At 45.9% G+C, this 18,778-nt stretch overlaps 1 protein-coding gene across 1 annotated transcript in view; it reads left to right on the top strand.

The window, feature by feature from the left end:
* Positions 1 to 1,088: 1,088 nt before the first annotated feature.
* Positions 1,089 to 18,778, top strand: part of LOC146209684 (sodium-coupled monocarboxylate transporter 2-like) — a 110,237-nt gene continuing 92,547 nt past the window's right edge. Inside the window, exon 1 of the mRNA XM_084580926.1 lies at positions 1,089 to 1,441. Within this exon, the coding sequence (XP_084437052.1) occupies positions 1,100 to 1,441 (342 nt within the window). The 5' untranslated portion in view covers positions 1,089 to 1,099. The remainder of the gene's footprint in view (positions 1,442 to 18,778) is intronic.

Below are 18,778 nucleotides of genomic sequence, written 5' to 3'. Positions count from 1 at the left end.
TTTTTTTTACTTTCACACGCAGCTCTACTGCTGGATGTGACATTGCGGATGTGCCGCACTCCGCCATGTGGTATGCCTACCTTCGTTTTTTGGCCCCTATGTCACTGACACGACGTAGGCACAGCTGACTACGTCACCAACGTAAACGCCGCCCTTTCTTTGAAAAGAGTACTGCGAAGTTGGTTTTAAACAGCTGTGTGCTGGCCTGGTTTATCGCTGTAGCGCAGAGAACAGTTGTATGTTCTTTTGAGCCTATAAAAAGAAAGAAGCAAGTGAAAGGGAATAAAAAGCAGGAGAGGGTACAGTACAGGCATAACCGATTCAGAAGTGTGACACAGGCACAGGAGCAATCTGCGCTGAAACGATTTTCAGAAAGAGTGGTTGGGTATGCAAGTCAAATGCAACACGAATCCGGCGCCGTGCTGTAGAGGTAAGAATCGCAAGAATAACATATTCTCAACCAAACCAACATAATCTTTGCACGCAGAACCATTCAGATAAATACTGCTGATGCCCCACACTAGTCCAAATCGCATTATTTTGTCCGAGAATGTGAATATCAGTTTACGCTAGACTTAGTGCAGCATCTTACAGAAGCAAATAATTTTTACCTCCATGCATGAGGTGAATAATGATAGAATAATCGTAGAACGAGTGAGAGAAGATGTTACACGGTATGAAAGAGGTACTGAACAAGGATTAAGGAGGGAAGCCTCAGTTCACAAGTCGAGCCTTGCGAACTGAGGCTCGCCTCCTCTGTCCTTGTTCAGTGCTTTTTCATGCGGTGAATTAGAAAGATGAGGTTGCAAAAGATTTTTTTAGATTAGACAAGGAGCACGTATCACAGATAACGCGTCATTACAGTATTTGAGGTTCAATTGCTCAATGTTTAGTCGAGTGTAGTACCAAACCTTCATATCATCGGATCCTAAATCTGATAGCCAAAATCAAAGCTTCAAACCTAAGAAATAAAAATATAATCTAGGAGTGGTTAGTTCAGACACATGAAATGTGTCCCTTTTTATCTAAACAGCGCTCTGAAGAGGGAAAAGTGGTCAGAAAAGTTTGAATTGCGACCAGGACACGACCACCACCGTAAATGTTGCGACTCCTGGAGTACATCCTGTTCGCGGTTCTGGTGATGGGGAACCTTGCTCTCGGCCTCTACTTCTCCTTCCGGAAGAGAAACCTCGTCCCCGGAAGCACTGAAACGCCGGCGGAAGTGTTCCTTGGAAATCGAATGATGAAGACGCTCCCTTTGGCAGCGTCATCAGTGGCTTCTCTATTTTCTTCGACGGGACTCGTTGGCTATCCGGCGCACTACTACGCTTATGGCTGGCACATGGCCTGGTCCTACCTGACGCCACTGCTGTTTATTCCGGTCGCTACGCATGTATTTGTGCCCGTGCTTTACAGGCTTCGCATCACTTCAATATTTCAGGTTGGTCCTTTATGGTAGTGTGAGCCCATAGAGCTTTATCTCTTGCGAATTTTCCCCGAATAGCTTATACAGCTCGTTCGTCCGAAAATCTGTCAGCGTCTTAATAGTGGAAGCTGCAGTTGTAGTAGTTGGCGCTGCGTGTCAGGTATAATGGGGGGCAGCGTAAAAAAAAAAATCGTATCACGGTAATTTGTTGTCTAGTGACTCATGATGAATTGGTGTGTCATAGGCAATGACGAGGTAAGGCAATAATTTTAATTGATCAGAGAAATGGTGAATCAAAAAAATAAAAAATGGCAAAAGAGGATTAATGGTGTCAGAATGCCAGAATGAAGATCCAGCGCTTAATGATGCCAATTAAAAAAAGAGTATGTTGCGATGGAGAAGAACTTAAGGTGACGAAGAGGATTCTGAGCGCTTTCTTGAGTGGCATCGCAAACGCTGTGTGTGCTTGACCTGTCTGTACACGGACTGTTCCCGCCGCAGCTCCTTGATCTCCAGTACCTCTAACAAAACCCACATGCTTCAATTGTGTAATTGGTAAATTAAATATTGACATCATTGAAAAAAAAATGAACAATTGAAAAAGAGGGTTCAAAGGTGTCAAAATGCTCATAATGAATATGAAATGCTTGATGATACTAGCGTTAATTGATCATATAATTACCAGAAATAATTGAAGATGTGAGAGGAGGAGGAAACGACTTTAATGTAACGCACTATTAGGCGTCGAGAATGTCCTGGGTCAGGGTCACAAAGGCCAACTGGTCTTTCAGCTGGTCACAGGCTAACCAACAAGCCCGCCACGTTGGCGAAGGAGGTGTGGAAAATGAGGTGACTGAATTGCAATGGGCAGGAAAACGTGCAGTGTTCTAAGTTTGCACAGTTTTCAGGACAATTCGGGCATGAAGGAAAATGTGTCTGATGCGGAGTAGAAACGATCGGGAAGGAGTAAGGAGCGTATTCAAGTGTATGCGCGGAAGAATGCGTATTTTCATGGTAGTGAGGGAATATTTATCAGAAAGGTGAAGTGTACGGAGAGTTTGCGTAATGTTGTCATAGTGAATGCTGATTTCTTTTTGTAGTGAACGGTAGCGTCCCAGATGAGTGAATAAGGTCAGCGAATCCCAGGCGCCCGGTGTTGAAGTTCGCTGACGAGGCGATGCACTACTTCATTGCCTGGGATTCCAGCGTGACCAGGAATTCACCCCAGTGTGACATTGTGGTGATGAAATATGAGAAAATTGGAAAAATAGGGGTTGGAATATTTCAAAAGCTCAAATGAAAAGTAAATGTTTGCTGATGCTAGATATAGGTGTTATATATAAAGAAACGAGACATTTAAAGCATTAAAAAGGTGAACAAATATTGTACATGTTTGTTAAGCGTTACTGTGGCATGCCCTTAATTATGGATTTCTACGGTATTACATCGAATGTTAAACAGCGCGTTCCGTTGAATGCGTCCTGGGACGCATCATGCTTCAAGAAGCGGCGCCCGAGCTTACCGCTGACGTCATCGCCCGGCAGGCAATAATAAAAAAAATTCGATAAAATAAATAAAAAAAGAAAGATAAAAGTTGAAAAAGTGAGAACAAAAACAGTCATCCTTGTGAAGGTATGCTATCGCTTCTCACCGTTAAAGGCGCAGTTTTAAGTACCGCGAATGCTTAAAATGCATAATGTAATAAAGCCAGCTCCGGCCGTTTTGCCTTTTTGCCTTGTGATTAACAGATTTTCGATTTCAAAACAGGAAAGTTATCATAAACAAATATTAACTGAGGATGCAGGCGAAACGAAATTTTTCTAGCCATCGCTATTCTAGCTGCCCTAGAAAGGTTGTGTTATTTGAGCGGAGATGGTGCTGTATAGAGGGAAGAAAAAAAATACGCAGGCAAAGTATTTCAAAACTCATATAACCAGTGGTACCTTGGAGGAAACTACTGGGATAGCGAATTTCAGTGTAGCAGCGAGCGGACGAGAGTCAGGTGAAAGGCTGAGACAGGAGGTTCTTCTGTGGTGCGGTGGGCGTTGCTGACACGGGCCAGGATTAATTGAGGCAAGGGGTTACACCAGAATACATAGGTGAACATTGCCAAAGAGTTCATTAGGGCATTTAGACTTGTCTTAAATTTAATAAGACTAAGGCCTTTCCTGTGACTTTTTGCACTCATTTGCCGCGTTTTCACTCACTTGCTTCCTTTTTCCCTTTTTTGAACCTTTTCGCCACGCATTCTTTACAATTTAAACGTCTGTGGCAGTTCGGACATCTACACACTATATCTATGTCCGAGGCTACTTTGATGTTCAATTGTATCTTTGGCTCTAATCAAGTAACTAATTTCTCCACGTCAACGAAATATTGTACACAAACTTTTGACTCTCTACCTCATACAATCAATTTTTTCTCATCAATCAATTCTTTTCTCTAAAATGACAGTGTGACACCCTACGCGGACCCACAAATCTTGTCTAGATATATTTCACCCTAATGTTATTCATTATGTGAGAACTTTTTAGCCTAGCCACGGTGGCCAGGGAATTCGACGGCTGATACGAGACAGTCGTGTTCAGCCTGCAGGATGGGCCAGTTGCGTTTCAAAGGATGTAGTACAGGCGCCACCCATATACTGTGCGATCCATACTATTACACCCCAGATAGGTCGCCGAAATCAAACAGTCCCCATCACTGCGGCCTCCCTTATAAAAATTGGTGACTCTAAAACGTTAAATGCCATAAAGAATCAAAACCTTTCATTAGAAGCTAAGCTGTATTTGACCGGCGTGGCACTAGGCATGCGGTCGCGCAAAGAAGGGAATGGCACACTGTAGGAGCATGTTGACCCCCGCGAATAGCAAGCATCTAAGGGCAGATGTAAGATAATACGTGGAAAGATTGACACGCTTCGCAGCCGAGCCACGTACACCGAAGCGCCGACAGCGGCTTCTGTACAGACGGATACCCCCTTGTATCCCGGTACGCTATCTTCTCTCGGTTTCATAGAAAACAGACGTGCAGACTGGCGCGACACTGAAACGATCTCTTCATTGGGCTGGCCTGTGACCGTAAAGAAATGAATTACTTGGGGAATGACGGCAACAGCGCTCGGCCACTGTCAAAAACGCTGCACCGCTCGGCTGCGCTCAACTTAAAGTTCAGAAAGAACATCCTAGATAAGACTTCAAAAGCGAGCACGCCAATCTCAAATAATCGCTGCTGCGAATCTCTGTAGGCAAACCTTGTCACCCCCGCCGTCAGGAACCGTCAGAGTGATAAAAACTCGTATCAGCGGTTTTGAAAGAAATTAGCTGTTCTTTTTTTTTTTCAGATTCAGGCGGCATTTTTGAGCACTTACAAAAAACGTACTGTACACTGGGTAAAAGGAAGGGCGAAACTGGCGCTGTTGAGCCGAGGTCCAGTCTCGTCCTTGTCTCCTTTGTATAGCGCGGTTTGAAGGGGCATCATGCCAGCTTCCCTCACTCTCTTTGATGTTTCGTAAGCAGCCGCCACTCCCTTCTGGAGGAGTAGGTTTTATTTTTTTAATTTTTGCTTATTTGCCAACAGGTAGTGATAATACTGCGCATGACGTATTTCCACTATTTTTCTTTATTACCCGCGAAGAAAACAGGTAACCAAGTCCGCACTATTAATTACACGCGATGCATCCCACTACATTAAAAGACGAATTCCCACTGTGCGGGAGGACCCCTACCCAGTACCACGTAACGTGGGAATGCAGTGCACATCAAATACAAACAGTTCCAATTCTAAATGAAAGGCAGCGGGAGGATTTGCTGGCCAGCTCTGACCCGGAAGCTCAGCTCTACGTGGTTACAAGAGCTCGCAAGCTGGCGAAAGCCAGTGGTGCCCTGGACTGGGGGCGCCAACCGCTCGTCAGCCTCGGCTAAAGAGGCGAAGATAAAAGACCCTTAATTAAGCATTTAATAAAGTTTACTCACTCCCTGATAGCGGCAGTGATGGTTGTAGCATGGAACAGCGAACAATGAAAAGAAGAATGCCAAATTGTGGTTTCATTGTTCTATAGCAGCCGCCAGGCATCTGAAATACTAGGCTGGTCGACGCTCGCGCGATAACCTTCAAATCGCGTTTAACAGTACGTGTTTTACTGGCGCTAAATAATGCCGTTTGAATTTAGCGGCTTTGAGAGCTAAAATATAAGCACGGCAAAGGGTAGCGGCAAAACCGTGACAATGACAACTATGAATATACCTGTGACTTTTGCGAGGACGGAAATAATTTCAAGAGGAGATTTGACGTCAGTGGGGATGACGAAACACTGTGAGCAGATGTGGTTCGGCTCAGCGGCTGTTTATGAGACAGGTCATCCAGGCATAGTTTCCTGCGCCACGTATTTGTCATGCAGCATGACAGGAAATCAAGGCTGGTTTTTATTTCAGAATGATGGCCTTTATAGCGGCAGCGTGAAAATGTCAATTATTCGGCTATCAGAATATTTGTTTTAATGCACTTCTCAGTTGTGTGGTGCTTTGTTCTTTGCCGCGTTTCGTTCTCTGCAATAAACTCCAGTGTGCTTGGAACGTCCGATTTTTCATAAAACTCTATAGGTGCAGGACGGAAATGGCAATTTTGCACACTGCGCGCTCCCTAACGGTTTAGTGCTCTGCGCGATGCTATAGTGAACGTTGAAGGTCATCCATGCCGTTGAAATTATTCTCTATCCTGCTAAGAGTGCTCTTCGTATATTTGACGCGTGTAGATCTTTCATGTGGTTGAAGCTATTCCAGATTCCTGTTTTACGGCATATATTCCATCTTTTCAATGTCATATTTATCATCACGGAGTTGAGTATTGTCCGCCGAAAATGGAACGCTATATGTAGAATCACGAATAGAATATCGATGGGACGACGACAAAGAGAGGGAAGAGAGCGTTGACTTTCGAAATCCAATGGGAAGTCAGCGCTCTCTTCACTCCGCCTCTACCATCGTTCCTTCCGCATTCTATTCGCGGTGCTCCACAAGATACAATGAGCCAAGCAGCCCAACAAGCAACTATACTGGACTCATTGGGAGTTGCGTTTTGTTTCTTAAAACTAGAGTTCATGTTGTTTCAGGCTGAAAAACAATGTAGTGCCCATTTACGGCAGTCATAGTCGGACACCTCAATGAAAGTGACGGCTTGACTGGTGCCGGAAATGACGTGATTTTTTGTCTCAAAGGTCGCATAACAAACTAATATAAAAGTACGCTTCTTCGTCGAAAGCAGGTCAAATATGAAAATGTTGGGTATGAGTAAGTAAAACAAGACATTTCAAGACTGATTGCATAACCGCGGCCCTCGAATCGATGCTGGACACGTTGTGGGCGTATTCGGAGCGCCTTTAGCGCTTTTCGTACGCGCTCTTAGAGATGCGTTAGGGTCTCTGACCATTCAACTGCACGTGTTCCCGTCGTCTAGCCCACTTTGGGGTCCGTACTTTCCCACTAGTGTACACTTTCGAGTCGAAGCACCCCATTAAACTGCACAGCGTAACGCCGACAGGCACGCGCTTGTGAATACACAGCATGACCGTATCATACAGGAAGAGCAACCGACGGAGGCAACGATAGTTTCGGCCTTGTCTCTTTGTTTCTGCGTTGTAAGCACCGCCACCTGCTCACAGCTTAGCGGCAATAATACGCACAGTGAATGATAGCAGCTGCCATTAAAATACCAACGTGTATGGCTTATTATGCGACGAGATTCGCATTAATGTAAGTGGGTTGATAACGCGATCTCTTCGAAATTACTAAGTTCATTTTCCTTAATGGAAGGGGAAGAGGTGTATGTTAAAATAATGAGCCTATACTATACGGAACGTTAGAAGAGTCGTCTGGCAGGCTAGTTGGTGACATTCGCTCATCTTCAAAACTGTTCGAATTAGACAGGACAACAGATATACACACACAAAGCGCTTTTTGTGTGTCTCTCTGCTGTTTCTTATTTGCGCAGTTTTGAAGATGATGGAGGTTAGCTTTAAATATTACGTCTGCAAGAATTTCTGCAGTATGAAAATTCTCAGTTTTTCTTTTAGGGACGATATTAAAGAACTATTTATTACTGGATTGGTTGCTTAGGCAGACGCCAGGGCAGGCATTGTGCGTCGTGCATATCGGCTCTTCTCTTTTGAAAACCTATTGAAGGTTATCCGTAAACGTGGCCGCTGTGTATAAGTATTGCTTTTTTGAATTCAAACCGAGTACATTACATTGAATAGGACCCTGCAATTAAAAGAAAACAGAAAAAAACGTAAGAAAACAAGTTCTTAAGCAACGCGAGTCGATTTGTTGTCGCCATAGGGACAGACATTATAATTATTCATGCTCCCTTTTACTCGCGAGCACTACTGATGACAGGCTGCCGGGCGGGCAAGTCGCTCAGTTCCAAACCTAACGAAAAACGTCGGACAGTTGGACATGGGTTAGCTGAAGAAATTAAAAGCCGCCGAAGGTGGTTGCGGTGAACTCTTTTATTATGCCCAAAAACAGGGGACCAGTCGAAGGACCGGTTGCGCTGACTTAGAGGAGGTCAGTGGGGACCCTTTGGAATGCCGCGGCCTCCACCGCGCGCTCGATAAGCCAGCGTTGGTCTGCTGGCTCGGAAGTACACAGGAGAGACTCACACGTCTCTGGGGTGTTTGAGTTGTCTGTGCTGTAATGTGTACAAGTCCACACCATGTGTATGAGCGCGGCCGGAGTTGAGCAGTGTTTACACATGGGGACTATCTGATCCGGAAAGATCCTGCTGTATAAGAGGGGGTGTGGGAAGCTGCCAGTTTGTAGTTTGCGCCATTGGACGGCCTCGCGTCTTGTTAGATCGCGGTGTGCGGGAGGATATGTTCACCTTTGGAGTCGGTAGTGCTGGAGTATGTCTGTGTAAGTGGTGAGTAGAGAAGCGCGTGATATATTAGTGTACGCGGAAGCAGGGTGGCTGATCATACTCTCGCCTCGACAGCTGAGATCGCGAGCGAGAGTGTGCGCCTGGGCGTTTCCGCTGAGCGACTCGTGGGCTGGAGCCCAAAGCAGTAAGCAAGATGTGGAAGAGGGTGCTGTAGAACGTAGAATGTGTAACGCCTGGCAAGAGAAACGGCCAGCATCGTAATTGCGAACAGCCTGTTGAGAGTCAGAGATGACGACTTTGGTATTAGGGTCGGTTACCGCTAGCGCAATGGCAACCTCCTCAGCTGCGGTGACTATTTCTGCATTGAAAATGCTGCAGGCTGTGTACCAGCTGCGGTGAGGGGCGAGAGCTCCCGCCACGATCGCTGGCCTCGATGAATGGTAAGAGGCGTCCGTATACGTGGCGTCCGGACGTCCGCTGAAGCGTTTCTCGAATTGACGAGCCCGGTCGGCCCGTCTCTTGGCGTGGTGTTCCGGGTGCATCCGTTTGGGAATGGGAGGAATGCGGAGATTTAGGCGATATTCCGGTGTAAGCTCAGTGTAACTAGGGGCCGATCTAGGCGGGGAGATCCCAACTTGCTGCAGTACCGCTCGGCCAGCGTGTGTGAGTGAGAGCCCCTCATACCGGGCGGTGAGGGTTGCTCGATAAGTTCGCTCACGGTATTGGAGATTCGGAGAGCCATCAGCTTATGGGTAGCTGTGGACAGGGGAAGACCTAGGGCCGTCTTGTATGCTTTTCGAAGTTACGCCTCTAGCCGTTCGCTTTCGGCACGAGTGAGACGTAAGATGCGAAATGCACGCCTTCGTGTTATTATTACCGTAGTCTATCACTCTCAGAGAGAATAGGCCCTTTGGCTGGTGCATCTACGCTCTTTTCTCTCCTGCTGAGGTCAAGAGGCAGGACGTCTGTCTGCTGCTAACAGCAGAAATATACATTATGGCCACACAAACCTCGTCAGTGAAGAGAAGTAGACACAAATTTAAGCAAATTGTTGCCCCAATCGATGCCATTGTTGTTGTCTATATAAAACAAGTGGGGCCCAGTTGTTCGCGTAGCTAACAACATGGAAACGTCAGCGAACGTGGTAGAAGGAGGGTCCGACGCTGCTACTATAGCATCGCTTTCGGAAAACCTAAAATATGTTTTACATTTAGCTTGAGGAAAGATAGCGAACAACGTGTGAAAATGTTTGATAGGTTTCATTTATCGAAGTACGAAGCTGTTAACGCCGGTTGAGGCTAGAGATGTTGGTAGAATGTGGTTTCAACGTTACTTGATTATTTATTCCATATACTCTCCGGATCTGAAGTCACCACAGAAACAAGTGATAGAAAAGGACAGCGCAGAGGTATACAATAATGGGTTTAGAAAGTTGCAGAAAATACAGTTGCCTTGAAGTTCTCAACATCTGATATGGCAGCGATGGAGAGAGAAAGATCCTTCGAGTCAACGTTATTTTAGGAATAAAAATATCATGACACATTTTCACCTAGAAACCTCAACACCAACTTTCAATATGTGATCAGAATGGGTTGAAATAATAGAAGGGCTAGCAAAAATACGACCATTTATTAGAGGGGCATTGTGATACATGTTTGGGAAAGACACAGTCGAAACCACTATCATAGCGAAGAAAGGTCCGGCTATAAAAGGGCGCTTTTTATGAAAGTAATACTGGTGTAACTTGAAGAGGTAGATAAGTTGAAACCTGCTGCGTGATTCGTAATGAACTCTATTGCGTTCATCAGCCTGATTCGATTAGAAGCCCATACTGCGGATGCATGTTCTAACTTTGGCCGATCGTAAATGTGGAATATGGGTACCGGTTGCTGAACCGTTACATCATCACTACATTAACAAAGAGCCGACATGACAGCTCAAGCTGCACCTATCACATCCCACAACGATGTTGCATAATGTGCGTTCAGAGCGCAAAAGCATACAGCAGTCGGGCTCAAAGCATTCAGTTAGAGAGCAGGGCCCGCTTGCACAAAACAATCTTAAGACTGTCTTAGCTAAGTCCAGACTTAACTGGAATCTAAAGAATAGGCCACTAGCATGGCCGCTTAAGACTGGAGTCAAGACTGGGCTTCAGTCCTGACTTGAAAAAGTCGCTTGTATGATTACGACTTTAGTGCTGTCTTGGTTAAGACACAAGGACGCCAGGGCCCGCTTGCACAAAACAATCTCAAGACTGTCTTAGCTAAGTCCAGACTTAACTGGAGTCTAAAGAATAGGCCACTAGCATGGCCGCTTAAGACTGGAGTCAAGACTGGGCTTCAGTCCTGACTTGGATAAGTCGCTTGTATGATTACGACTCTAGTGCTGTCTTGGTTAAGACACAAGGACGCCAGGTGTCTAAGTAGAGAAATTAGGGAAATACAGGGATGCGCTGGCACTGTCCCTGCTGTAAGATGTACACATTCCGTCAATTTTGCCGTTGTGTAAAATTCGTGCCATTGCTTTTTGCGGCTTAAGATTGTGTTACGAGGAAAAATGCCCCACGTGGTTGCTGAGGCCGTTCTGGGAAGCCACTCTGGTGAACATGAACCTGAAGCGTTCGACGTTCGGAACGCGAGCCGTCTTAAATAAGCTTGGTCTTTCTAAAGACACCATTTAAGTCTCGACTTAGCTCGGACTTTATCGTGCAAGCCGGCCCAGGTCTTAAACCTTGTTGTGGCCCCAGTTGATTAATCGTTTTGTGCCTGCCTTCTTCTGGTTCTGCGGCCCGTGTTCCATCTGTTCATTTTACAATTAAAAGGTAGGGCAGGCACTGGCAGAAACAGGTGGCCCTCGTTGGCTGTTACGAGGGTTACGTTATGCCACATGTGCCTGACGGATGTACTCGGTGGGAAAGGTGAACGGCCAATAATGATCACCTGTGCATCGGTGATTCAAAGACCTTGCGGACGTGACCCACGATTTCGACAGACAAGTTGGGAAAACTGTGAAGGTGCTGGCAATGGAGAATGCGGGGATTTTGTGTACTACGGCCGACATCGTCCTCTTGACTAGTCTGACCATTTCCCGAAAGAGCTGCTACTCCTTGCTGTGGTGGAGCTCAGTCCGACCTTTGTGCAGGTTTGGGAGCGTCTTCAGATGTACTCCTGACGTCCAAAGCTCGTTTCAAAAGCGGAAGACAGAGAAGTAGGCTGGTTGGTTGGATATGAAGGGGGTCTTATTCCTCGTCAGCGACGCATTTGAGGTAGCTTGAAGTGTGTGGCGGCGAGAAACCCAAAGCGCACATTTCACTTCCCCGGACTCGATGACATCTATATAAATGTTGCTATGCCAGTGATCTGGAAGGGCAGCCTTGGACCACCTGCAAATGTTTTCGTGGTTCACTTTTCAATGCCTGTAGCAAAGCCAGAGGGGCACTTGAGGAACACTGAAGACATCCTTAAAATCGGGTGGGGTGCTTGTTGTCCAGGTGGGCTTCTTCGAAGCGCTAATATAGTTCTTTCACTATCGATGTCAAATATGGCATTATATTCTTTGCGACCTTATTTACGTATTTAGAGCATTCCCATGCAGGTGCGCGAAAAGAACTTTACGGTCCCGCGAGTTGCACCAGCCATTGGCTTCAATTAAGCAATGTACTGAGTGAAGCATCCATGTAAGTCAATGGTACGGCTTGCAGTCTCAAATTCATTGGTGGCATCGATTGTGGTGTATTCCGTAGCGCCATACGCTGGTGTTCGTTAACAATTGCTGCTCCGAAAGGCGTCGCTTTATGTTACTAATAAGCGGCAGCTAGATATCTTCGGGGAATACAGCAGGTATGCACATGCTTTATGTCATATGATCCTCTTGTCTATGCAAAAAATAGAAATAGGCTGAGCAGAACGACGGCGACGAGGAAGAATATTTAACGCTTTCGTGACGCGAGTTTAAGGCGCTTAGCCGCTGACTGCGCATCTTTGGAGCAGCTAGATGCCAATATTTCTTGAATTTTTCGATATCTGAGGATAACTGGAAACGATTCTGTTAGAATCTACTGGTGCGCTTCTTTTGTGGGCTTCGAGTAGCGTAGGAATATGTGGCTACGTTACTGGTTGCCGTCCTCTGGCCTCTGAGATCGAGTCTGGGTTCATAACGTCGCATTTATGACACAAAACGGAATGAGCAGGGCTGCTTAAGGCCCCCAAAACATTGCAACATTTCCCAAAATACAGTTCATTCCTGTTTCTGTTTCTCAGGGAGAGCTCGAGCGAGCGTCATTATTTCTATGTTTTCAACAGAGCGTTTCGAAGGCGTGTGTAAATATCCAGTGCCGCCGGCGATATCAAATTCATGATAACCTTGCTGCCTAATGATTAGTTACTAAGTACCTGAAGAAACAAGTGCTACATAAATTATATAAATTGCAAAAATATGCAAATAAGAAGAGAAGATCTGTTCCTGTAAGCATTATTATTGCCGAGAAGCTTTGTTCTTTTTGCTTGTTCCTGCCTGGGAAACCCGGCTTTCATTTTTTTCAAGCGCAAGATGCGACGATCGAGATTCATCTGGAGTAAATGGAATCACACCCGACTGCTTCTGCTTTGCTTCAGATCGTTCTGAGTACTTATGGAGGATGTATCTCGATATTTATATAGTCGCCTTTAAATTTAGCGCATTTGAGAGCAATGTGCATTTCTGTAGCTCTCCGACCAGCGATTGCGCGTGCTGGTATCGCCACTGTCGAGGTTCTTAGTTCTGATCATCATCGTCATCATCATCGTCACCGCCAGCCACACTATACCCACTGCAGGGCGAAGACCTCTCCCGTATTCCTCCTATTAACTGGCTTCTGTGCTAGCTACATCCACGTGACCCCTGCGAACTTCTTAACCTCATCCAACCACCTGATTTTCTGCCTCTCCCTGCTACGCTTTGTTTCCTTCAAATCTAATTGGTTGCTCTTAGGGACCATCGGTTATCCTCTCTCCACATACATGTTCTACCCATTTCTACTTGAATTTCAACAGAACCAGGGCCCGCTTGCACAAAACAATCTTAAGACTGTCTTAGCTAAGTCCAGACTTAACTGGAGTCTAAAGGATAGGCCACTAGCATGGCCGCTTAAGACTGGAGTCAAGACTGGGCTTCAGTCCTGACTTGGATAAGTCGCTTGTATGATTACGACTCTAGTGCTGTCTTGGTTAAGACACAAGGACGCCAGGTGTCTAAGTAGAGAAATTAGGGAAATACAGGGATGCGCTGGCACTGTCCCTGCTGTAAGATGTACACATTCCGTCAATTTTGCCGTTGTGTAAAATTCGTGCCATTGCTTTTTGCGGCTTAAGATTGTGTTACGAGGAAAAATGCCCCACGTGGTTGCTGAGGCCGTTCTGGGAAGCCACTCTGGTGAACATGAACCCGAAGCGTTCGACGTTCGGAACACGAGCCGTCTTAAATAAGCTTGGTCTTTCTAAAGACACCATTTAAGTCTGGACTTAGCTCGGACTTTATCGTGCAAGCCGGCCCAGAACTAAAATGCAATAGAAATACAGTCCAAACTAAATTTGAACAGAATTACAGTTGGAATAAACTGGCCAGTAAAATCAAAATACCGTCGAATTTCCTCCGCAGGTATCCAATTGACCTCTCTCGGGTTCTTTTTTTCAAAGCTAACTTGAAATCTTTGACAAACAGGCCTTGCAAATAGATAACATCTGATACTGACACACGCGCTTTACAGGCTGACATTGACAATATTAACCTATGGTGCAGTAAATGGCATATGACATTAAACGTAAAAAAATGTAAATTCATGCGCGTGTCCCGTTCACCCACTAACTTATCTCCTTACCATCTAGGCGGTAACCAATTAGAATCTGTCCTGTCATACAAGTACCTCGGCATTCACATCACTTCCAGCATTCTTGGAGAACGCACGTAGAATACATCGTCAACAAAGCTAATTGCATGCTCGGGTATCTCAAGCGTAACTTCCATTCAGCCCCTACTAACACGAAGCTAGTGCTTTACAAAACCATAATTCGTTCGCAAGTAAAATATGCATCGGCTATATGGGACCCAGGCTTTGAAGTTCTTACAAATCAGATAGAATCAGTTCAAAACAAATGAGCACGTTTCATTTTATCGAACTTTCATCGCACCGCCAGCGTGACCGCCATGAAATCAAACCTCTGCTTACCACTTCTAGCAACGCGCCGCAGACTTGCGCGACTGTACCTCTTTCACAAAATATTTTATCGCGAAATACTACATGATGAATTGCTCGCTCCACCCACATACATATCTTCACGCCTTGATCATGCACACAGAAATCAAACCTCTGCTTACCACTTCTAGCAACGCGCCGCAGACTTGCGCGACTGTACCTCTTTCACAAAATATTTTATCGCGAAATACTACATGATTAATTGCTCGCTCCACCCACATACATATCTTCACGCCTTGATCATGCACACAAAGTCCGCCTAATTTCATGTAACACCAAAGCATTTTCTGACTCGTTTATACCTCGCACATCTGTGGACTGGAACCACCTTCCTTCGTCAGTGGCTACAATTGAGCGGTTACCATTGTTCCAGTTATTTTTGTCCAATGTTGCGCATGATGCCTCGCACAAAAGTGCTATACGTATATCCTATAATGTACTGATGTTTATGTATGACCATGATCTGCTTATTTGTTTGTTTGTTTTTCTCACTATTTCATTACATGCTGTACGTTTTTATATGAGTCAAATGTTTTGTTGTAATCCCCACTCCCCTCTGTAATGTTTTACCTTGAGGGTACCAATAGAATAAAATAAAAAATAAAAAAAGCGCGAAATAGTTCTATTACATCCACCGTTGTTCAGCTATACCTACATGCTCAGCCTTTGCTTTATTTGTTGACATATCTTACCAAAATTGTTTTTCAAAAATGTTGCCCTTTCAAAGTAGCGTTAGCACCCCAAAGAGCCCCGCCGCGGTGGCTCAGTAATAAAGGCACTCGATTGCTTGTCTTAAAGATTTCGGCTCCATCCCTTCCCCTAGCGGCCGCTTATCGCTGTACGCGAAAAGCGACACGTGTTTGTTTTGTGCGCGTGAAAGCAGCCCAGTTGGTGGAAATTTCCGGACCACTCAAATAATGTGTTTCCCATAGCCAGAAGTAGTTTGGGGCATTGAACGCTATAAATAAAGCCAATCAGCGAAAAAGAAAAAAAATCAAGGGCCCCGGCCTTTACAGTACAGTCAAAGTACAGCGACTCATTTTTCATAGAAACTTTTTATGATGAAAGAAGTGTGCTTCGTGTCCTACATGTATAAAGGTGCCATATAATGCGGTTGGAGTGTTCCAAGCATGCGATTTCTTTCTTCATTTGAATTGAAACTTCCATGCAGTCCCTTTGTTCTGTATATAAGCAGTGAGCTGATAATAAGTTGTGCATGGTGTTTAAATATTCCCACACTGATTTGGCCTTGCTTTCGGTCCTGGATGACGATGAGTTAAGGTATTGCCTCCGCTAGGAATCTTTTGCGAACACCTAGCGTTCGTTTCAGTCAAGTAATCAGGTTTATGTGCAAATCATGAAATAACTTGAGGAAGTGTAGCGTGAAAACTGCAAGTCGGACTGATAGGAAGACTCGAACAAGCGCAAACGCAGAATGGAAGCTTACTGTAGAAGCCTGATTGGGAATGTAGAAGCCAGATTACCCTTCATGGAGTCGTAATACCATACGTCTCCAGGCACAGATTCTTGGGAGTAATTATTGACCACCGACTATCTTGGTCGAAACATATTGCTATGGTGAAGAAAAGGCTAATTAATTTTTGCCATGTACTTCGTTACATAGCTGGCATCAAATGGGGTCCAACTGACCGCTCCTTAATATGGCTTTACGAGGCTCTGTTTGTTGGCTACATCCGGTGCAGTCTCCCAGTACTCTCTAGTATGAGCATTTCCTTCTTGCGGACTTTAGAGAGCGTGCAAGCGCAGGCACTGAAAATATGCCTTGGACTGCCCAGATGCACCTCTAACAAAGGCACAATTGAAGAGGCACACGCTCGCCCAATGTCCATATACTTGTCACACGAACCACTTCGTGTATATTTACGAGCACTTACAAGACACCGTTTTCCCCCACTCAGCAAGATTCTGGATGAGAGGCCGGACTGCAGTTTTACAAGTGCACGCCGCTGCCATCAGTCGCAAGTACCGACAGGATATGCCCTCCCATATCGTCCCACCCAACCACCATGAATGATGGATAAACCTTTGGTGCACCTTCGTGTTCCCGGACTACTAATGGTACCAATTAGTGGACTCAAACAACTTACTCTGGCACACATCTGGTCAGAATATCCCAATTATATTCACGTATACACCGATGGATCTGTTTCAGCACAGGCATCCGCTGCAGCTGGGGTCATACCAGCTCAGAAAACGACTCTGCATTTCCTTTTGGGACATACCTCTACATCAACCGCTGCCGAAATTGTAGCCATTCCGGAATCTATTCGCTATATATGTGGGGAACCACCTCAAAAATGGTGTATATTCACGGACTCGAAGACTGCATTACAAATTTTGGAAAACTTCTTACGCCACGCTGCCTATCAGTCCCTGGCACTCAACATTATGGAGCTCATCACATCTGCCCAGATGCAAGACCACATGATAATGTTTCAATAGATCCCTGCCCACTGCGGCCTCCATGGGAATGAGCAGGCCAATGTTGAAGCGAAAAGCGCACTCATCAATGGCTTCCAAACAGCTGTGCCTTTTTCAAGAGCGGATACGACGTGTCTTCTAAAGAGTTGTTTGAATATTGCTACAGCAACTTACTGGGCTCAACCAGACGCCCGACACATCCGTCTAAGAAGGCTCGATCGAACATTTAAATTTAATGTTCCGCGTGATATTCCGCGTCATCAGGCATGCTTGATACATAGACGTCGTTTAAACGTGGCTTTCACGCGCAAGTACTTACATTTAATTGGACAGATGGACTCACCGGAATGTTCAACTTGTGGCATCCCAGAGACTGTGGACCATGTATGTAGAAGAAGTATCTTCCTGCTAAGGTGGCTTCATCGCTCCTCTGAAAATTCTTGCCGTTCCTGTAAGCACCTGTCCTGTCTCCAGAGAAGTGGATCTTCTATTTCCGAGGAAGCTCCAGACGTCCTCTCCGCGTCAGGTTGCGAGACCTCCGGCGCATGCTACTCATGCATGATTGCAGCTCAGGTCGGCACGGTGGCTAGGCCTAGTGCTGCCGCTGCCACGCTGGCAGAGGCAGCTTCGCCGGAGTTGCTCGCTGCAACTCCTGCCCTGCCGTCGACACCTCAACCTGACCATCGGCCTCAGGTCCAGCTTTGTGCTCCCGGTTCTTCAGCACCAGCGCCTATTCAGCCTTCTCAAAATGAACAACAGTCCGTAAGTGAACTGTTCTCTGGGCGGAGCACGGCTATGGCCACTCAGCTAACACGACGAGATGCACATCCAACAGTGCGTCCTGAGGAGACAAGCTCTTCAATGGACCTATCGGCTTCACCATCCGTATCAACGAGCACCCGTGCGCCTCACAAGCGTCCTTCGGAAGATAATCAACCGAATTCGTCCTCGGCAAGTGGTGGCTATCAAGGAAAGCGCTCCTGTTTAACTATCGAAAACAAGGTTGCACCTACACCGGGATCGTCATCTTATAAATTGGCGATTAAATCTCTAGCCAACAAAAGCCTCACCGATATACCAAACAGGATCATCCAGGCCAACTTGGACGCGTGTCTCGGAACCAGAGGTTTTCGGGGCTTCACGGCAAGGAAGAAGTCAAACACTATAGCTGTGTGGCTCCCGACACTTACTGCGGTGGAACGTGTCCAAACGCTTAGTTATATTTCAGTCACAAGTGAGATCTCAGTGCCTGTGCAAGTGTATCTAGTTGAAGGCTCCGACTTGCAGCGTTGCGTTGTTTACAACGTCGACATAAACGAAGATCAAACCACCCTTCAACGTGAGCTGTACTGCCCAACGCACCGAGGCATACAGGCCCGACACATAGGAAAGGGGCGTTCCTGCATGATCACCTTGCAAGGCCCTCCGACACTCCCTGCTTGTCTGTACTACTACGGCTGCATATTAAGGCCACGGCCGTATAAACCGAGTGTGGTTTACTGTTATAACTGTTTTCGGGCAGGGCACATGCGCAAATCTTGCCCCTTTGCTACTGCCGATAAAGGTGCGTCTGAAGGAAAAGTTACGTACCGATGCGGCCTCTGCAAATCGGACGACCACGAGATAACATCTCCAAGTTGTCCGACAAAGCAAAAGGCAACGCAGAAGGCTCGTCTTTGGAACACTAAGCGTTGGCCAATAGAGGACATGACACCGGTGCAGACATCCAATCGCTTTGCAGCTCTTCAGTGGAATGATGACGAGTGGCCAGAGCTTCCTGAGCCCGCTTCGAATGCACCTCCAGC

The sequence above is a fragment of the Amblyomma maculatum genome, chromosome 1, assembly GCF_055883805.1.
Source record: "Amblyomma maculatum isolate TAMU_Amacu chromosome 1, ASM5588380v1, whole genome shotgun sequence".
Lineage (NCBI taxonomy): Eukaryota > Metazoa > Arthropoda > Arachnida > Ixodida > Ixodidae > Amblyomma > Amblyomma maculatum.
Note: the sequence above shows the minus strand (reverse complement) of the source record. Positions and strands in the feature narration are given on the sequence as shown.